Source organism: Lichenostomus cassidix, chromosome Z (genome assembly GCF_008360975.1).
Source record: "Lichenostomus cassidix isolate B80296 chromosome Z, HeHo_3.0, whole genome shotgun sequence".
Taxonomy (NCBI): domain Eukaryota; kingdom Metazoa; phylum Chordata; class Aves; order Passeriformes; family Meliphagidae; genus Lichenostomus; species Lichenostomus cassidix.
The window spans coordinates 39,110,716-39,133,723 of record NC_139511.1 but is presented as its reverse complement, the minus strand read 5'-3'; the positions used below and the strand labels follow the sequence as shown (position 1 = coordinate 39,133,723).

At 38.5% G+C, this 23,008-nt stretch overlaps 1 protein-coding gene across 6 annotated transcripts in view; it reads right to left on the bottom strand.

The window, feature by feature from the left end:
• The window catches only part of LOC146424742 (transducin-like enhancer protein 1), an 82,380-nt gene that overhangs the window by 31,429 nt on the left and 27,943 nt on the right, over positions 1 to 23,008 (bottom strand). For 4 of the 6 annotated variants that reach the window (XM_085043181.1, XM_085043185.1, XM_085043183.1 and 1 more), the window contains 2 exons: positions 7,976 to 8,180; positions 7,217 to 7,233 (listed from right to left, as the gene is read on the bottom strand). In XM_085043181.1, coding sequence (XP_084899307.1) covers positions 7,217 to 7,233; positions 7,976 to 8,180 — 222 coding nt within the window. The remainder of the gene's footprint in view (positions 1 to 7,216; positions 7,234 to 7,975; positions 8,181 to 23,008) is intronic. The other 2 variants (XM_085043182.1, XM_085043184.1) reach the window with 1 other exon arrangement.

The window sequence follows — 23,008 nt, the reverse complement described above, 5'->3', positions numbered from 1 at the left end:
TAAAGCATTAAAATGTGTTACAATGAGTTCTTTTAAGTGCAGGATTAGCATATGCAAGAGGGCAATTTGTTCACTGATGTGTTAATGCTGTGAACAATGCTGAATGAGTTGAGAAAAAATCTCCTTTCACAAAGACCTGGTAAGCCTAGATCCTAAAAGCCAAGTACACGCTTAGATAAATAAATATAGGCACATAAATATATAAGTAAACAAGCGTTCACATCCATACACATATCTGTCTCAAGAGAAAAGTCTAATACCGACATGTACTTCAGTGTAAGCCCTCAAAGGACATATTTAGATCTACCCAAGAGACAGAGATATTTACTTGTAATATATCATAAACATGTACTAATAGTCAGTGAACTGTGCACTGAATAGCTTCCCCTTTAAATCCTGAAGACATCAAGGTAGTTTTGCCCAGACACAAATGTTTAGCCCCAAGGAGGACGACAACGAAACAGGGTACATAAGGCAATCTGAATCCTCTTTTTCCTAATTCAGAAGCTGCATTTTAAAGCCAACTCTAAGCTCTTTTATTCATGACTATTCAAGCTAAACAAATGCCAAAGGGCTTACATAAAGCATATAGGAGGTTCTATTGAAATTCAGTATAAAGAAGCTCAAAATAATGTCTTTACCCAAATGTTTTGTAGCTAAAAGGTGGGCTTGTTGGATCATTGAACTAATTGCCTTGACAAATACAGTTGGAATTTAACCCCTTATCTCCCCCCAGATACACACAAATTCAGGGATTCACTAGTCTAAAAACCATTAAAACCTATTTTCAACATTTTAATATTGAATCCATCGTGTTTGTAGCAGTAGAAACACCTTAAGAAGCAGCAGAAACATCTTGAGAAGCAAGGTGTCAATTCACTCTTGACCAGAGACGTTTCCCTCACAAGGAAGGAAGTCTTTTAATTAAGAAATACTTTCTTTAACAAAAATTATTAAAATATCTATTTTACTACTGAAGAATTTAGAATAAAACAATTAAAGCAAATGCAGTAAAGAGAATAAAGTCAGTTCCTAGTTTAATTTTCTAAAAAAAAGTGTGAATAGCAGAAAGGTGGTAAAGGGGCAACAGCTGGAAAAAATTTAGCAACCCTGTCATCTGGAGTTACAGCTTGCAAATTTTGGCAACCAATAGGTGTAACTACAATAGCTGACTTTTTTTTTCTTTCTTAATTTAGTCTACTTAGATAATGCTGACAATATTTTATACTGTTTGTCTTGTAGAATTTCGAAACTGTGAAACATACCTAGGAAATCCCAGCTCCCACTGTGTCCTAAATGCCAAACAAAGATTATTAGATTTGTTTTTTTCTTCAAAAGACTTATGGTTTCTCACACAAACATGTAATTATATCACAAGACTATTCTGAAAAACATATCCCCTATGGTCATACTTACACCACCTTTCTATAACTCACCACATTAACTTAAACCACTGTTCTTTGTGATCAGAGCATCCATGCTAGGGCTGTACAGCAGCTCATTTCCCAATATCTACACCAGAAGCTGCAAATAAGGTTGTGCTGGCTTTATGGCAAAAATCTATTGGTAAATGCGAAAATTAAGTTCCAGTTTTATTTCCTTTAGGAGTTCAAGAAAGTTCTAACATCTGCGCCTAAGATCAGGTAGAGAAAAAATAGCTTGCTACTGTAAACTACTACCATAATTTCAACTACCAAATATGCAAGATTTCATTCAACAACAAAATACGAATCTTTTAAAGTATTGAAAATGGCAAATCCAGAACACTGAAGAGCAAATTAAATAAATGAAAATACAAACAAAAACTGGTGTAGAGGATCATATAAGCCTTGAGTTATTGATGTCTCTCACCCATGTAATGTTAAGATTCAGGGAACAGTAAAGACAGCATACTAAAAGCCACCTTGCCTCCAACAGAGTTTATATTTGCTGTATGTCCACTATCAAACAGGGCCAGCCAGAAGACAGCAGCAACAACCTCGCAATATTAGTCACCTTCTGTTGAGGAGAGTATTCTGTTTAGTTCTTCTACCAGGTCTACTAACAACTGACTTATTTTCTAAAGTAGGACAAGAAATTTTACTTTGGCTACAATTTTTTTTAATAACCCTGTAGAAATTTTCAATTGGGATTGATGTTCAATAATAATCAGTTTATGTGAAAAAGGCAGAAGGGCACATACATGCATGGTTGATATCCTAAAGAGAAACTGCATGCCATCAATTTTTATTTTGTATTAATTTCAACAGATTAGATACATAACAGAAGATATTCCTTGCTTTCATACTTAGAGATCAGTTTATTGAGGATTGCCAATGCAACATTTGCAAATCATGAAACTTAGATCAGAGCAAGTGGTCAGAATCAGTTTTATGTGTTTTCCTTTTCTTTTGATAATTTGCTTTATACACATGAAGCAGTGTACATATACACACTTATTTTCTTCAAGTAAGTCCCAAAAGAAAACAAAATGGCTAGTGGTTGACTGCTTGCTGTCAGAACTACCAGACCACATAAAGGATGTATAACTGGCAACTTGTGATCCTTAAGCACCTCTGCTGCCAGCAAAAGTTAAATACTGAAACCACCAGAAGGCAGATGTGAAACAAAAACCTAGTCATGATGCCCAGAAAGAAGGCAGGTTCCCTACCAGGAATATAATGCACATTATTCAAATGCACTTCTCTGACTGCCATACCGTTCCCCACAGGAACCTCTTTCAAACCTCAAGTATGTGTGCCAGAGGTACAGGCTGAGAGCACACAGTATCTCATTTAACCCCACTTATAATAGAGCACAGACAATTAATACAGAATAGTACATACAGAACTGACAATTAACTGTATGCTGATCATTACAGCAATTAAATAACCACCTTTACATGGCATCTGTGCCCATGGTTGAACTACACCTGGTCCCAATTAAGATCTTCTTTAGTGCTGGGCTCCTTAGCCCTCTCACTCCCCTCTCACCCAAAGATGTGCACACACAGAGGATTGTTCTGTGCTTGGTCATTCTGTGACTCACTGCACATTCACACCAATGGCAGCCACCAGCCATCAGAGCCAGTTACCACAGCTGACAACTCGGGCTTGCCTGCATCGTTCAGTAGAGCCTCTGTGTTTGTTTAGCCACACACGCAGCATGTGCCCTGCCACTGCACCACACACAAGTGCTACCCACAGACATGCACAGATGGACAGGAACAGGTGCCATTCCTTGTGGAGTAGGCAAAACAGGGTCAAGTCTAACTACACCCAAAACATCAGTTGCTCATTGTCAGGACTCACTGACAGGGATACAGTAGATGTTGGAAGATGGGCTTTGATATCCCCCAGAAAGGCAAAAGAAGATTGCGCTCAAAGCTGTTCTGCTCCAGAATCATTAACTTCAATTTGTTCAATATGCTTGTTGCACACACACAAGTCAACAACCCAAAAGATGACTTACATAGTCAGTAGGTTTCATGTCAGAATACTGGTCATGAAAAGCTACTTGACTTCACCTTCTTTTCAACAACCATTTTATGTTACATTGATTTTACAATCAGAAGATATTAACAAGGAATAATACTTCAGTTGATTTCAGCACTTTCTAGCTAATGCTTGTCAAAATCAGGGCATCCATAAAAATTGATGCCAGACCACTCCAATCGCCTTGTCCTTTGTCATAAACATTTTGCTGCCTTCTGTTAGGTACAAACTAAATTGCAACACAGCAACCCACAGCTCTTATGTATGGGCAACCTCTGCTGAAACTTATTTGTGGTTTGGAGCCATTCTTTCTCCACAAATTCCAAGAAACATGCTTCCGCTACACTGATCAGTACCCTACACTTCCATGTAACAACTTGTATGATTTTCCTCCTGCATTTAAGAGAATGAAAACACAAAACAAAAACAGCTTGCACGTAATATAATCCAAAAAGTTGCACTCAATTGTTCATGGCCTTCTCCAAGACTGGGAGATGAAGAATAGGATAGAGACCTCAGGACACATAATATTTTTCTATTGTAGGAAAAGAGCATTTGCTTTGCAAAACAATAGCAACATTTAGGCTTAACAAAAAAGGCAAAAATGTGTCTGCAAAAATTTATGAATACTTCCTAGGTCTTAGAAAATAAGCTCAGTATTTTTCATGAGGAAAAAAGATCAACATCAACGAATGTAAATCTTAAGCACACAATGAAGTAAGATTTCACTGTCTAGAAATTACTACTGTTACAACAGAGTGCATCAAAACATTTGCATTACTGTGCTGTCCAAACAGGATACTAGAACAGTGAAAGGACAAGTGATAAATGAACACCTATGGTGAGTTTGAAAAATGTTGCCACTATGTTTCCTAAAAAAAAAGTGGACATTAAAGTTATTTTGTATTGATGTCCGTCAAAGCTTTCAGTTTCAGTTGCAAAACTTGCTTCCTTTGCCTGGCTTCACTACCTGCAGCCAGACTGTGCCACATTAGTAGGGATGCTGGCATTTTCAAAATAACACGACCCAGTTTGGGATGGTCAGAGATAAATCAACCAACACCCACCAGCCGTTACTCATGTAGTCCCACAATTCAACGCTGACAAAATGATTTTAGCATTCATGTAGTAAGTGTAGTATTATTACTAACCTATATATCACACAAACATGCATTTACCAAAAAACTCTTTTTCATTTTACTTTCTGGAACTTGACCTAACATAAAAAAGAAAAAAGTAGTCCTTGCTATTTAGATATAGCAAAAGTAGTTAAACTGAACAAAATAAAAAATAATAAAACCACATCTTTATATTATTTTATAATACAAGAATTTCACTACTTTTGGTGTATTTCTAAACATGCAATACATAAAAGCTCATGACTGCTTATTTATCCAAGGATAAAACCTTAAAAAACCCTTATCCAAGGATAAACCATTAAAAAAAATAAACCCAAATCTAATTTACAAATGTGTATGCTCACAATACATTTTAACTCAAAGTTATGTTAAAAAACTCAATAGAAAACCAAATACTCATCACTAAATTCTAATTTTTCAAACTTTCAAACTTAAAGCTGTTAGTTTCTACTGGTAGTGTCACTCTAGACATATTCAATGGAAATCATACTGTAGAACTGCACAGTAATACCAAACATCATGGTGAATTTATGTAACTTACAAACAGCATGGGGTTTGGTATCTTAGATGATGAAAGCATGCCTGTCAGGATTTTTGGCAGCACCATTACTTTTAAAATGTTACTCTGAAAATCAAATTGATTTTATCTTGATGACCTAGATGACGTGCATTTCAGCCACACATAATAACCAAACAGACCTGCTGCTATGCCTTGTGTACTTGAGACCCATTTCATATTATCCTTAAAAACATATTTTACATTAAAAAAAAATCCATTAAAAAGACAAGATAATTAGAGAAATTTGAAGAGCACATAATTCCTAGTGGATCATTTTAGCTACAGAGTTGAACTTAACTCTCTCTTGAATTATGATTCTTTCACTGAAGGTTAAGTCAAGATGTTGACGTAATACTGTATTCAAACAATTTTTAATTCAAGTTCACCTGTATTCAGCTATTTGAGTTAGGTATGAAGTATTATCCTACACTGAGACCAAAAATAAACTAGAATGACCACAGTGTAGTATCTAGAACTCAATATACCCACGTGGCAAAACTCCTTTATTATATAAAGCCTCTGATTATTTAAAAGTTAATTACTGATAAACCCAGAATAAAAACAGTCTGCTTCAGGTAATAATAAAGCAGTCATTGGTTAGACATATGGGGACAGAAGCAACTGCAGCAACAATTTTACATAGTTAAATTAAATAAAATCTGCATCTGTAGTAAACTAAGCAAGTGATCCTGCAGCTCTCCCACATCACAAAAGCCAGGGTTAATTTTCGGCAGTTCTCCTTCCATAGGCAAGAACTATTCTCAACTGCAAGATTAAGTCAGAGTCAAAATTTTACAACACTAAGCATTTAATTTTAAACTCAAACCCTTGACCAAATTATATGATGGACAGGGCAGGGGAAGCTGGGACCAGGGCAAGGACAGGAAACATAACAACCAATTCAAAACACAGAGCCACCACTAACATGTGTATGTGTGTGCACACAGACACACCCTGCACAGACCTCCTTCCTTAGCCCTTAAACAGAAGTTATTGAGACCCCTGCAGTCAACTAACATCAGTCAAAAAAGTATGTCCCATACAGAGGAAAATGTCCTTAATAGGTCTGAGATGTCATAAAAACTCAGCTTAAAATTATTTCTGCAGTTACACTGTCATTAATAACATTAAGCAAGCTGAAATGAATGTATCTTGCTTAGTAATCTAAAATTAAAAAACTGCTGCAAAAGATATGTAGATAGTTTCCAGTAAATAACTGTCAAGAAAGCTTTGTATATGTATTAAATAAGCATCAATAAAAAAAAGAAGTTTAATACTGTAAAGCTATCTGTCAAATAACTTTTCCTACTTCTTGTCTGTTCTAACTGAGGAAAGGAACAAAATAGACACTACATTCATCTATGACATAAACACAGAATTAGCTTTGTTAATTGAATTGACAAGAAGTTGTACATGAGCATCACTAACAAATTAATATAGCAGTATCACTCAAAACAAAACAGTACAAAAAGCTGCAACAAAGAAATTCTTTAGGGGGCTTTTCAGAGAAGATCAATTCTATTACAGTTTATGTCTACAGTAAAAAAAGTATCACTGTAGAAGTTTATACATGAAACACAAATTAAGCAGTAATGACATTAGTATGGCTTAAATAGATGCAGTTAAAAAACCCTTAAGGACAAACACCATCATGATGTACTTAAAATTCTCACATTTAAATTTCTCACCTGTTCTCCAACTCTAATTCCTGAAAAATCCTAGAGGGGAAAAAAAATCTTAACTCTGGACAGTATCTCTACTGTATTTCTAATTTCAGCTGATTTGCAGCTTCATCTCCCCTTTCTGCTGCCAATAAGCAAACTAAAATTCATGTTTGCCTAAAAACATTCTGCTCAGAAACAAAACTCCTTCATACAGTCCATCAAACGAATCATCTGGTGTTCTGCATAAACGAAGACATATCTTAACAGAAAACACATATGCCTAGTATTATGAAAATGACTAAAAGGAAGACAAAAAAGACAAACAGCACATCTAATTATTACATTACTGGAAATGGAAACAGCAGGAATGCTGGTACTTACTGTGCCTGGCTCCCTGTCTGCTCCCGCAGTAACCAAGAAATGGACAGACATGCCCGTTCAGACACAGAGGCAAGAACAGAAATAAAAAAGGGGGGAAAAATTAGAACACAAGCCACAAACAGTTTTAAAATGGCTTTTATTTATATAAGTCATTGCACATTCTTAATACAGTGGTTTCCTGAAAATTACAGTATTTCGTAAACACGATTTACAGTTTAACCATACACAAAGCCTAGTTTTATTTCATGACAGAATAAATTATCTTCTTTTCAAAAATTAGTCAAGTGCAATCTTGCCCAATATTTAACTCAGTGCTAGAATTTAAGCTTATGAAACTAAAGTAACAGATGCAATTATCTAAATCTTTTGTTTGAACACATTCACTTCAAAATTTAACTTCTTTTTCCCCCTACCTTCCCACCCGCCCATTTAACAACATTACTTTCTTTGAAAAAATCACCATTATGTAGTTTAACAATTTTCCACAATATGGTGCAGGCCACTGCTATTACAACTAAGCATTAACCAGATGTCAAAAAGCCCTGCAAAGTATAGAGCAGGTGACACCTAGTGATCCCCTTTTAAAATATTGAAAAATTCCAAGCTGAATTTTGCTTCAGTGGTATATATGCAGACATGTTAAAAGTTTGCCATCAGTTTTTTCTCATTCTATATAACTTGAACTCTTTAAAGATGCGCAAGATTTGCAGCAATGCGCAAATCTGACAATGTCCTAATCAGGCCTGCCATGCCTCTCACCTCTGTGGTGGTCTGCATCGTGATGCTTCTTGTCATCTTTTATTGCCAAGTGAGACTGCCCACCCAAAGCACTAGACAGGGCAAGAAGGCCAGCACTGCTTCCAAGTGGAGGGATTCCTGGAGGCTGAAGTCCTGATGGATGCGGCGTTAGAGGCACTGGAGGTCCATGGCCATGGGAGAGATGCTGAGCCTGCAACTGCTGCTGCTGTTCCAGCCGTATCATCATCCCCAGAAGAACAATGTATAGCACATAGTTTGGGAAGGATAAGGCAGAAGTTTGGTTAATTATTGAGAATCAATAGTGGATTTTGACATTTATTTCTTTCTTCTTAATCTAGCCTCTCCCTTTTAACCCACCATATACTTCACTATATCATTGTATCATGCTGTCTGCAGACGGCTCTGCTCATATCCCATTACCCAAAAAGGCTAGCTGGACACTTATTTTGCATCCTGTGGAATAAGTTCAGCAACTATAGGTTGTTTTGGGCAGCTATTGCCCACCTCAGCATCACTGGCAACAAAGAACAGCAGCTGAAGACTCAAACACCTCTCCCTTTTCATAGAAAGCCTTAACCCTGCTCTGGAAAAGAAGTTTCGGTGGCAAGATTGATTTAAATTCATACCCCTCTCTTCTCCCAATTTGGAAACGTCAAGTACATTTCTATTCTGAATATTAAAAAAATGTAAAAGATATATCGAATTTCATATTTAGTGGAGTTAAATTTGCATTTTATTCTAGCCAAGGTTTTTAGGTGAGAGAGGGGGAATTATTCATGACCTAGCACTGTGTTTAGGAAGCAGCTTTGATCTTAAAATCCAGCATGGAATTCTTAACAAAAAACCATGGTATTAACAAATTAAAATACCTCAATCTCTTTTAAAAGGAGCTTGCAAGATCAAAATCATAATGAATGGACATACAACCCTGTAACCAATCTGCTAAAATAACCTGTAAGCAATTTTAGAAACAGAATTTTTAACAATAGAATGTGTTCCTCATAGTTTAAATATAAAGATATTTACTATATAAAACTTTCATTGTTTTATTAATGTTTATCAAGTTCAGCTATACATTTAATTTGTCCAAAATGTTCAGCACAGGTTTTTTTTCTATTTGAAAATGAACCTTCAAAAGCATCTTTATCTTAGTCATAGCTCCCATAATCTGCTGCAGGTTAACAGATTTTCTGCCTCTCTCTCCTGCTTCTTTGTATCTGGGCATATGAACAGAAGACCAAACAATCCTCTCCACCCTGGCAACTCTCCACTATCCCTCTGCTCAAGGCAGAAACCTGGAAAAAGCTAGAGTACCATCCAACTTATGGGATAAAAAAGGAGACAGATAAACACATGTCTGAACAGGACGAACATAAGTTTGACCAGGTGAATGCTAGCAGTCCTGTAAGAGCATGCAAAATTGTTACAGTAGCTGCTGACAGCTACTCAAATCATACCCAGACTGCAGCTTACGATATTTCACCCATTATTCAAAAAAAACTCAACCCAAAATAATACAGAAATATTTTATCTGTTTCCACAGGTGTGAAGACTTTTCAAGACAAACTGTGAATGATACCTGTATAACATCTACTGGCATATGAATGAGTTTATTTATTACTATTTATCTATACATATATATGTAACTACTGCACCCCTACACTTTTGCTTCTCAAAACCCCACCCCAAGACATGCCTTGAGCTGTTTATAAAAGTAAGTAGACCTGAGCTGACATTCAAGAACTCTGGACTTGCTAATTTTTCATTTTTTTGCTGTTCCAACCGTCATGCAGCAATCATTTACTCATTTTCATATACAAGACTAATCTTTAAATTTACCACAATCCATTTAGTCAATTCTATAAAGCCACACATTTGCCAAATCTTTCTCACATCACAAATCAGGAATTTATTTTCAAGTGGTGCATAAAAAGCCTTTCTAGTGTACACTTCAATACATACATCACCACTCTTGTAAGTATGTTTAGAAAACAAGGTAAAAGAGAGGTACTTCTTATTCTTCTAATTTAATGTGTTTACAACAACACAAACGGTAATATTTTGAAGGAAGGATTAAGATTTGTTTTTAAGTAGTTAAAACAGTAGGCCACTTTCTACAATATCAACCAATTACTGCTAGTGAAGCTTCACTTAACTGAAGAACTATCAGTAAAGAGCACTGCAAAATCTGACAGGACTGCGGGTATTTGGTTTGTGGTGTGTTTTTTTTTTATTTTTTTGGTGGATTTTTTTTGGGGAGGGGATGGTTCTTGATTTGGTTTTGGGTTTTTTTGTTTTTGTTTTTTTTTATTCAGTCTCTAAAGAACAATAATCCCTCTTCTCCCAGACCTTATGTCAGTAGTTTCTAGCACATTTCTTCAAAACAAGAGATAATCTGATACTTTTGCAGCCTCTCTCAGAGATGGTAATTTAGTCATCTCCTTCCTCATTGACCACTTCTGCCCGGTCAGTCATCTGCAGTCTAGCTTTGAGATAACATGAATCAGCAGTGCCTGTGCAGCACTGTTGGCATTGGTCTTACTTGTCCACAGCTGCACTATCACTCTATATTATCTAGTTTTGGTGTGCAACTGCCTAAGAGTAAAAAGTGATTTATTCCTTCCAGACTGGTTTCACGGATAAAAGCCTCCTCCCTTCTCCAACAGTAAGCTCAAACTAGCTTCTTTTGCAATGTTACCATGGGAAGGTTGACACAGAGAACAGAAGTTAAATTCTTTCCACTCTTGTCCCTACTCTTCAGAAAGTGTATGCAGATAAGCCTTATTCATCTCTCTCCTGCTTGGTTTAATTAGAAAACAAGTTAATCCACTTGATTTCAGGAAGCACAGGTTAACATTTTAAGAAATTGTTAGGGGCACGTTACCCACCATTTCCCTGGCTCAGGTTTGCAACCTACATACCACGCATTTTGAAAGTCTAAGAAACAAGGAACAGATTAATGCTCTGTGAGAAGTTCTGAAACTGAGAGCAGGAGGGCTGTGTCATGTGGTCTCTGGGGGTGCTGCACATGGATAGTGGGGAACAATGCCCAGGGTAAGGTGTGGTATGAGAGCTGAAAGTGCAGTGCAAAGCTGCTCTGCACGTCTTTGTAGCTTTGCAAATGGTTACTTAGGGACATGGTACACAAAGATCCATAAATATAGCACTATATTAAACTGACTTGAGACTGAAATCCTGATCATGGTCCTTAAGCCACCAAAGTTATATCATGATTTCATGTTTATTATCTGAGGTTCACTGCTGTTTAGAACTTGGGAATACTGATTTAGTGGTTATATATTACTTATTCATAATAGGTTTAAAGTTCTCCCGAAGAGATGAGGGATCATCCATAAAGATGATCCTTTCCAATAGTTTATATTATTTTTATTTTAAAAACTTTATTTTTTATAAGCATATTGTATTATCTTTGTAGAATGGGTAAAAAGAGTATGTGCTGCACACAAAGGAAGAAACTAAAGACCAGGGAGAGGGATAACAGCAATGTTCACCAGATGCATTTAGTAGCTAAACATTTGCCATAGTAGATCCTACAAACAATTATGTTATGCATATGATCACTTTCCCATCACTTCAAAGACACTAAAGCCTGCTCTGTAACCTTTTAAGAGCTTAGCAGCAGTGAGATATAAAATGGAGTAGGTTGGCAGCAGTATTATGGTCTACTAGGCATGTTCATTAGCAGTTAATTAAAAACTAGACATCTGCCATAAGAAATGTGCTTAAAAAAGGATGAGTAACAGGTCTGTCTTAGTACCAATTATTATCATTAGTTGCAGAGCGAAGGCTGTGTCCACTTTCAGAGGAAAGTGGGAAGGTAGAGAAGAGTGCAATGATGCATACCTAAGTGACTGCACTGAGATAATTAGACACAGTACTGATGTTAAAGACATCAGTAGTTCACCCCCCATTCTGTTGCAAACCCAGAAGTTCTTCATATTTGCAAAGGGAGAAAAGGAATTACAAACTCATATTACTGTGCTGTTTAACTGTAGGTTTATTGCCTCAGATTTTTACTTCCCAGCATCTCCGTAACCAAACCAAAAAGACCCAAACCTCAGCATATGAAAATCAGCAATTATGTCTCTGAGCAAGCACGTCCTAACAATTTTAAAGGCAGTACAGCTTTTTACCACCAGCATTCTAGGCAAAGTCCAGGTCTAAAGATATCTTTAATCAGGACTTAAAATTTGGAACTTCATTTTCAATCTCCGGCAAAGACTTCCAAAGACAGAGTCAGTACCTCTTTGTGAAACAGAGTTCTTACAATTAAACAAGGACAGGTCTCCCTTAGGCTCCTTGCTCATAAAGATAAAGCACAAGCTCCTGCAATACCACTCCTCACCTTAAGGCAGCTCTGTTGAGGTCACAAACACCTAATTTTACTTTTTTTACTTAAATATCTGGTATTTAATTCCTATCATTAAACAGTTTGAGCATTCTTCTGTTCTTAAACAGAACAGATGTGTAATGTACTCTTCAGTATCTGTTGAAAAGCACCAAAATAAAAATTTAGATGTGATTGTAAATGAACAGTGGAAAAAGGGTTATGCCTACTCCCAATATACAATAGCTGTCTTCTCTTGTGCTCTTCTAAACACTTAGAAGCAGAATTTTTTTTTTTTAAAAATCTTATCAGCACTAGCATCAGTAATACTATCAAAAAATTCCCCCAAGCTCCATAGAGGAGTTTTGAAAAAATATCTGGCAAGTACATAAGTCATTTAGAGACCTAAAATGTAAAGGACACTATTTCATCTCACCTTCTGTAAAACAGAAGAAATGTGATTTTGTTCAACTCAAGCAGACAGAAAGACACGAACTGTGTTCAATTTCATTATCACATTCACTTCGTTTTTAAAGGGACAACTTCAGATTTTGAACTTGCTCCTTGAACAGCAGAAGGAAAGGAGAGCCTGCAATAAATGTCTGTGGCCAACAAACAAAAGAAGGCCACTGTATGAGCAAATACAGATAGTTGATCAAGAAATAACCTTTCCTTTCACTGTTTAGAAATATTCTTAAAACAAACTTTGCAAATAAGACCTTTCAAAAAAGGAAGAAACTCAAGACTATGCTTTTGTACATCCTATTCTTTCCTTCATCCTAAAAAACCTCAAAAACCCTGCATGCATGATCCACAGTACCAGGAGTCAAATATGGAAGGAGGAAACTCAATAGGCAGTCTAAGCCATTAATTAATACTTGCAATTAAATTTCTGTAAGTATTTTCCAAAGAGTATTTCAACCACAGGGAAGAACATATTGCAGGACAACAAACAACCTCCTGGAAGAATATATTCACACTATTCTACAAAAGTGACTGTATCCATGGACATAAGAACAGCAACAGATACCATCTACAATTGCAATGCAATTGATTCACATAAGGGACGGGGTGACATCGAGATGGACTTTGACAGGCCTGAGAAGTGGGCCCATATGAATTTTCAGGATGTTCAACAAGGCTAAATGCAAGGTCTGGCACCTGAGCTGTGGCAATTCCTAGACTGGGGGATGAAGGATTTGAGAACAGCCCTGCTGAAAAGGACTGGGGGGGTGAGGTGCTAGAAGATAAATCATTGGATCATTGCATCTGTAGTCCAGAAAGCCAACTGTAGCCTGGGCTTCATCAAAAGAATTTGGCCAGCAGGCCAAAGGGAGTGATTCTGCCCCTCTTTCTCCTTCTGCATCATGTGTGTGTTGCTTTTTCCTGGTCCAAGAATTATGAGCTGGACGCAGTTAAGTGATAAAAGGGTTTTATACCTCGGTATTTAATAGGATCCTAGGTGCACAGTTCTTCAAGGTGGAACACCTTGAACGTGTATACAATTTTTATAGACCTTGCGAATTAGCATATTTGACAAGGATACCCCAATAAGAAGCTTAACAAAATGGCATGATACCCCCCTACTCTAAAGAATTCCCCTGCAGATGAGGCTTGAACTCAGTTTAAAAAATAAGTTCCAGAGAAAAGGCTTCAAACAAGGTTGAAACTTCAGTTTCTTAAGATAGCATAGAGCTCACTGGCCTCCTACTGACAGTGTTTGGTCTCCCTGCCTAGAAGAACCCCAAAACTAAGCTAGAATATCAGACTACAAAAATCACAAGTATGTAGGCTAAGCGTACAGAGAATATATAAAAAGTATATTAAAGAAAAAGGCAAAAAATCATCAGGCATCATTGAGATGCCTACCTGGAGTACCATGCCCTGCTCTGGGGTCCGTAGTGCGAGAAAGACATTAACTTGCTAGAGCAGGTTCAGGAAGGCCCACAGAAATTATCTGAGAGTGCTGGAACACCTTTCCTAAGAAAAAAAGACAAAGTTGGGGTTGTTCAGCCTGAAGGCTCCAGGGACACCTCACTGTGCTCTTTAACTACAAAGTGTGTCAGTAAGAAAATGGGAAGAGCTTTTTACCAAGGCCTGTAGCTACTGGAAAAGGTTTGACACTGAAAAACTGTTTCAATTGGACATAAAACTTTTTATAATGTGGGTGGTGAGAGCTGGATGCTCCATGCCTGGAAGAGTTTAAAGTCAGGCTGGATGGGGTTTTGAGCAACCTGGTCTAGCGGAAGGTGTCCCTGCCCACAGCAAAGGGGTTTGGCTTGACCTTTGAAGATTTCTTCCAATCCAAACCTTCCTATCCTATGTGAACAGATTTATTTATGAAATAGCAAATATGCACTGCTTACTGCTCCATTTCCCAATTTTGCTCTGGCAGCAGCTGTCATGTTGCCTTCTCAGTGCTTCTAGATGTTTCTTTTTTGTTGATAATATCACTGCACAAAGTGTGTTAACAGTCCCCACAGAACACCTCCTGACCTATTTCAACCCTAAGCTTCAGTATCACTGCAAGAATTTACAAAACTAAGGTCTGAGTTTGCTTTCTTTTGCTGACAGCACACAACTGAGAAGAGTGGCTGATATACCGGACAGCTGTGTTAACATTCACAGGGACCTCAGCAGGCCGAAAGAATGGACTCACAGGAATCTCCTGAAGTTCAACAAGGACAAATGCAATATACTACACCAGGTGATACAATCCCATACACTGATATATGTTGGAGTCCACACAGCTACAAAGCAGCTTTGCAGGAAAGGTCCTTCCATACCAAACTGCACATGAGGCAGCAGCAAGGTTCCCTTGTGGCAAAGCAGGTGAATGCTATCCTAGGCTGAAATAGACAAGGCATTGCCAGCAAGACTAGGGAGGGGATCCTTCCTCTGTACTTACCACCATTGAAACTACAGATGGATTACAATGTCCAGTTCTGGATTTCTTCTTACAAGAGACACAAACAAAATAGAGAGCATCCAACAATATGTCTAGAGATGGCTAAATAGTCCCAGTTCTCTCAGCCCATCCTCATATGACATACCCCAGTCCCTTATCTTTATAACCCCATCACTGCATTGCCCAATGACAAAATAAGAGGCAATGGGTATAGACTGAAACACAAGAGGTTCATCTTGAACATCAGAACACACTCGTTATTGATTGAGCCCTTGCACAGGCTGCCCAGGAAGCTTTGGAGTTTCCACCCTTGAAGATGCTCAAAAGCCATATGGACATGGTCCTGCACAACTGGCCCTAGGAGGTCCTGTTCGAGCAGGGGCACGTAGATCAGATGACCTCCAGTGGTTCCTTCCAACCTTACCAATTTCATGACTCTCAGACTGCAGAATCACAGAATGCGTCAAGCTACAAGGGACAACAGCGGGCCATCTGGTGCAACCTCCCTGCTCAAGTCAGGTCATCACAGAACACATGGCACAGGATTGCATCCAGGCAGTTCTTGAATATCTCCAGCGAGGGAGATTCCACAACCTCTCTGGGCAACCTGTTCCAGTGCTCGGTCACTACACAGTAAAGAAGTTCTTCCTTGTGTTCAGGTAGAACTTCCTGTGCATGGGTTTGTGCCCACTACCTCTTGTTCTGTTGTCTGGCATCACCAAGCAGAGCCTGGATCCCCCGTCTTGGCATACTCCATTTAGATACTTCCAGACATTGATGAGATCCCCTCTCAGTCGTCTCTTCTGGAGGCTGAACAGGCCCAAGTCTGTAAGCCTTTCCTCATAAGAGAGATGCTCCAGTTTCTTAATCATCTTTGTAACCCTCTTGCTAGTGATGGGCCTGCCACTAGATCCTGTGGCAATCCTTACTGCTTCCTGTTGTCTCCCTATTCAAACAAGATTTTGAAAAATGAGTCAGGTACTACTGTAATTTCTTAATATTCTAACTAATTCCTTTGAAATACCTGTTTATTTTGGTCAACTTGGTTTCCTTGCTTCCTCATCTTCTAAATCCTTTATTCTGACAGAAAGCGACACTATACCACAGTAAACAAACTTTAAAGTGCCCACCACTGCATGTCTAGTTAATGAGCCAAGAATGTGGTTTCATAGAAGTTGTTTGAAAAGTATCCTTGCATGCCACAGTGCCTAATGTGGGAAGAGAATGTCCCTTCAGAAACAAAGAATAGTGTCTACAGCAAGTCTCTTCCATCTATAAACCACATGAAATGTCATTGTACTACAGAAATTTAAGTCCATAAAAGGACACTATTGGTAAAAGCTATTCAAAGCCATATAGCTCACACATACAGAATTTGTGTGGCAGTGGCATGATTATTTAAAGGCCCAACTCTCTCATGGGTAAAATCCTGTTCCTTTCTCATGCTTTATTAAAGAAGATGTAGTTTTATTAAAGAAGGGTAGCATCGTGGGGTCTTGACACTGATTTTCCACTCCCACAAAAAAAAGCAAACAAAAGCCCACAACTTTACTGGGAAGAGAATTTATGTCAGAAAGCAAATACCCAAGTCAGAAAGCAGATATAAGTTAACTCAAGTTTGTTAAATTTCTGAATGGAAAACTCTTTAAAGTTTTTCCCATTTCCTGTGTTTGCTTGTTCAGACAATGCAAACCACACTAATAAGTATCAATTGCATAAAAACTTTTTTAAGCAGTAAAAGGTTGCATAAATTGCCTCTCATAAAACAGAAAACTGATGCTATACTGCAATAAGAGCAGCTTGCCACACACATTCCCCAAACAGTCCTTTTTTCACAAATTAATTTCAGCTCTAAGGTAACTGAAATAAGGCAGAGAAGTCATATTTCAGTGCTCCACTGATATAAGTACACTAAGTCCTTGTGTCACTTTAACTATTAAAAGACAAAAATTCAGATACAGGAGGTCCAGCAACAATGTAATCCATGAAGCTACTTCAAACCAACACGAGGTCTAGTCAGAAGCCTACTGTACCCCAAGGCTCAAAATAAACCCAATATTGTTTACCTTGCTCAGCAGTGACTTGGACAAAGGGACAGATGCCTTCTCAGCAGTTCACTGATGACACAAAGCTGGGAGCAGTGACCAATACCCCAGAGGGCTGTGCAGGCCTTCAGAAAGGCCTCAACAGGGTGGAGAGGTGGGCAGAGAGGAATTGTCTGAAATTCAACAAGGGCAAAAGCAGGATTCTGCACTGAGGAGGAATAACCCCAGGCACCAGCACAGGCTGGGGCTGATCTGCTGGGAAGCAGCTCTGTGGAGAAGGAACTGGGGGTCCTGGTGGACAACAAGCTGTCCATGAGCCAGCAGTGTGTCCTGGTGGCCAAGAAGGCCAATGGTGTCCTGGGGTGCATTGGGAAAAGCACTGCCAGCAGGTCAGGGGAGGTGATCCTGCTCCTCTACTCACCCTAGCGAAGCCTTCACTTAGTGAAGTTAAGATGATTAGGGACATGGAGCACCTCTGTTAAAAGGAAAGGCTGAGAGAGCTGGGCCTGCTCAGCCTCAAGAAGAGAGGACTGAGAGAGGACCTCGTAAATGTCTTAAAGTGAAGTAAGGGTGCCAAAAGGGTGGAGCCAGGCTCTCCTCGGTGTTGCCGAGCAATAGGACAGGAGGCAATGTGTGCAAACTGATGCACAGGAAGTCTAACCTGAACATGAGGAAGAACTTCTTTACTGCGTGGGTGACTGAGCATTTGAACAGGTTGCCCAGAGATGTTTTGGAGTCTCCCTCAATGGAGATATTCAAGAACCATCTGGACACAATCCTGTGCCATGAGCTCTGGGATGACCTGGCTTGAGCAGGGAGGTTGGACCAGATGTCCCCCTGTGGCCCCTTCCAACCTTATGAATTCTTTGATTTTGATTCTGATTCTGTACATGTATTGCTTAGATGGTATTCTAAAATATTTTCTATTTTTTATGAGAAATTTTGAATTTTTCCAATGACAAGGAAAATTTTTTTTAAAAACGGAAGTCTTCCAACACCAGTAACACTTGGGCTGCCATTAATTACATGGCCAGTACCAGTACACGCAGTACTTTTGCCGAATCACAAGACTCCATTTTTAAATTTTATTACTGTAGTTAGTTTTACACCTACAGAACAGAGGAAGAGGTCTTCAATGCTTCCCAATATAATTCAAAAAGCATTTAAAAATTAATAATCAAGGGTAGCTTATTAACCATTGACTAGTTTGCACATTACCACTACACATCACAAGAGATAAAGGACTCTTATCTTTGCCTTTGCACAAATCTGAGCAGTAACTCTAATCTTTGCTGTGCCTTCCTGTCTTACTGTAAACAGCTAGGTTTCTCTGCCTTTCCTTCTGGCATCTTTGAGGGCAAGCCCAGGCACCAGAATAAGAAAGATAAGAGATAATACACTTCAGATCACATTTGTAAGCAGTAATGTGGGTGACAGATGTGGGTGACCCCACCCAAATGATCTGTCACCGCACCCAGTGAATAAACCCATCAGCTGTTTTTCCACTAAAGTGATCATCAATTAACTATTTAACAAGTTTTTAGCAATAATTCTTAAATGGCAGGATTTCTAACATCCCATTAACATAGAGGGAATAATTATATAGCACTGCCAGCATGACTGGCGTTTTCACCAGAGTAGGTCTGCACAAGCAGCGTCTCTATGCTGTGGAGCCTCTGTGGATCATCCCACCCCATGCAGGCAGAGCCCGGCGGCGAGGATGCAGGGCATCACCAGCAGATGGAATTCTTCCAGTTCAGTGACAACTTCTCCCCAAGGTGCATTAACACTCTACTGGTATAGCTGCACCCACACAAAGGCTTCTGCCGACAGAAAAAAAGGGTTTTCTTCCTTCCTCTGTGCTTTTAGGCACCGCAAGTCAACCTAAAACTCGGTAGGTTGTACCACGTGCAGACCCACTGAAGCATGAGTAGAGCTTGTATCAGCAGCTATACTGGCAACACAACCACCACCCCCCAAACTAAAGAAGGCCTTCTGCTAGTATAACCTTCTGTGTATGTACAAGCACCCCACATTTTATATGATACAGACAAAATATTTTACATCTTAATATATGACTAATATATTGCTACAGATGGCATATACTATATATTATACATACTGTTCCATATATGTTCCATATACATTGACTGTTTATTATTTTTATGTAAAAATATAGATCTTTGGTGTGTTTATACATATAGTTATTGTTCTAAAAATGTGTATTTCAGGGTTGGCTTAAGACCAGTTCCTGTCTCAAACACTTCCTAGCAAAATCCTAGCAAAAAAACCCCAAAAAACTGAAATTAATCTGAAGACCATGTTTTTAAGGGCCCTTAAAATTATAATTTATGTAAATGATGTAATTTGGTTGGGTTTTTTTTTTTTTGATAGGCAAAATTATGTTATATTTTTTATCTTAGGCTAAATTCTAAAGAAATAAGGGATAAACAACGAAGCCGAAGGCAACCGTAGAAGACCAAGACTGCAACAATGGAGGAGCCAGAGGAACCTGTGTAAAAAACACATACCACAGGACACGAGGGGCAGAGTCAGAGCCACCACAGAAAAAATGATCCTTGCTTGGGAAAACCTGCTTCCAAAGGACTTCCCAGACTCTAAATAAAAGTAACAAATTCAGAATCACAGTCACAGAAGACCTTAAAATCTCCTAGTCCAGACAAGACAAAGGCTGGTTTTCAGAAACCATTCACATTCTTCTATCACTGTCAGTCTAAGTCAGCTCAAAAACAACGCTTTACTTGAATTTTAGACAAGTACATATTGCCTTCCCTGAAGACACAGATGCAAGCCTGAAGTCTCTAGAATGAAGCTGTCAGCACACACTGCTTCTGGTCTGCAGAAACTGCCAGCACATTTCATTTCTGCGGCAACTATAAATTCCTGCTATTACTCACCTCTAACCTCAAATCTATGTATTTGCCTTTTTAGCTACTGTTAGCATACCACCACCATCCAACAACACTTCAAAAGCATGCTCCTGCTGCACAGCTGCCAAAAACAACTAGTTCAAGCATGCACCAATTTGGAAATGACTTACAGATATTACTCTAGGGGGTTTTACTACTGACATATGATTATCTTAAAAAGTATTTATTTTCCTTCCAGGCTCTCATAATCTCCAGAAATTTAACTGTTGCTGAACATGATAGAAATTATTAAGCAGCAAGGCTTTTCGGTAAATTAAAATCCAGAAATAAAATAGAGGATTTGAAATTATACTTACCACCATTTTGTTCCAGCTACTATTAATTACAAGAACACTTCAGAGACATCAAAAAATGAAAAATACGACAGTCATAAGAAAAGTATTACTGCAATCTCTATTTACTGTTCCAAGCCAAGACCAGAATCTTGTATGTTTCCTCTATATTCCATAACAACTTTGACACACCAAACAATAACCACTTCTGAACATGCATTTGAGCACTTTTGCTAATTCTTATTTTTACTTCCTCACTACTGCTGCTTGCAAGTTAAGTGTTCAATTAGAAGAGCCAGTTAGCCAGCACTTTTATAAACAGTACTGGATACTGTTTCAGGCAGTTAAGCATTAATTTCAGACAATTATTATACAAGATAGCAACCTTGGTAGTTCAGCACGTACTCTTAAAAGTTAAAAAGTAATGCAGTTACTAGATATCAGGAATTCTGCAATTGAAACAAACTCTTATGCATATTGAAGAGTTATGGGAAGATGCTGTGAAAACTGAATCTTTGTTGCACCTTTAGTAGTTCCTAGTTACCCTAGCTGCCTCTGCTAGCCTCTCTCCATGCAAGAATAAAGAAAGCAAGCTTCTTCTCTAGTCCTCCCACATAGCCCCTATCTCATCAGTTTGTCTTCTCTTCCCCCATGAAAAACATAGCATGCAGGTTGCTGTTTTCTTGCACATTTCCATTGTTTGGTATTTACAGTACTTGTGTCCTCCTGTATCTTCCTCTGCACCTTCCTACTCTCAGTGGCTCCATCTTTCATACTGGCACCTAGTTAGAGGAATACCTTGTCTGTGCAGTCCACATCACTCCCATCCACACAGTGGCAACTGGTTCACCTCAGTTTATCAGTGTTTGCTTCACAAAATCTGTATGGTTCATTCTTTGCACCTCTCTCTTACTGCAAAGTAGGCCAACTTAGAGCTCTATATCACTCAACAAACTACCAGCAACTCTCTCTACTCCTACTCACATTGGGATGGGACAGTTCCATGAACATGACCATCCTTCATCCTTACTTAACTAACTTCTTTGCATTTAATTTCTCCTCATTTAGCAATCTAAGCTAAATTTTTCTTTTGTCTGGACCAACCATATCACCTCTCCCATCCAACTCCTTCCTCCTCCAAACCTACCATATTTCCCACTACTTTCCAGACAAGTACTGAAGGTTACGTCTCATTTTTATCTCAGCCTACTGACTCTTCATCTACTCCAATTCCCCCACATATCTCACAAAGGATGAACACAAAGCAGACAATTGTAAGAGAGAAAAATTATGTCCATCTCTTAATTTTGTATCCTTTTACTTAACAACCTCGTTTTTATGAATATTATCCACTTTATCACTATCTTCAAACATGGTTAGCTATTCTGCCTATATACTTGATTCAAGAGAGGTGAGTTGAATCACTTTCTAGAGGAAGTAATCCCTTCCTCTAGGAATAACTCACTCTCTGTGCCAATTACAGAATACAGACATACAGCTCCAACCACATTCTGCAAATTTTTACTTTCAACTGTACTATTTCAGCATTTTTATCCAGTCCCTTATATTCCACCAAAATTATTCTTTCCAAAACAGTCTAACAGAATCATTTGGAGCCAAGTTCACAAAATGTATCAATCAACTCTTCAATATCAAATCTTCCCTGCTTCTATCTAATCCTGAAACCACATGTTCCACTGACAATTTCTTTTGTTCACTATTACCACACATGTTTTTCCAAATTTATGAGTCACCTTTGCTGCAAAACAGACCAGTTTTGAGCTCTACACCATTCAGTGTGTGCATGCCATATCCCCAACACCCACTCAGTAAAAAGTAATCCTGCAAGTGGTACCAACTCACACTTGGTACCTCAGATGTTATCTCTCAAGAATCTATCTTCTCTATGCATTCACAGTTGCAGCTGCATATCTTCAGGTTTTAGCACTAGCTAACAACATTTTTGTTCAACTATCATCTTTCCACTCCTTTTCTGAAAGCTCTGAGACTTCCCAAACTTGTAACCATATACTTGGTCTCACCTCTGACTTGTAGTTTATATACTAGATCTAGACAAGAGACACCTGAAGTTCTTTCATTTTTCTTTTTGCGTAAGATCCAATGTGAAGCTTTTTCCATCCACCCTAAAAGAAGCCTTGCAAGAGAAGGGAGGTCTGACCTGCAATTCAATTCCATTTGACTTTTGGATGCAATTCTGCTCTCTCCAGAATGACTGAGAATACTTTATTCTGCAGAAAATTGTCTTGTTTAGATACTACCTTCCTCTATATTGCTTCTCCAAGAGTCTTCACTTCCCCATCAGTCCACAGAGCGTGTGTGTGGGGGTGGAGTGTCAAGCAGAAACCAAGCTTGGTTAACACCGTTCTTTCATATTTTATACACCATCTCCCAGACTTTCTCTTTTGAGTAGGTCAGGCTACCAATACACATCAATAACACTTTCTTATTTTTCATTCAGTCTTAGTGCCACTAACAGTAAAAATCTGAC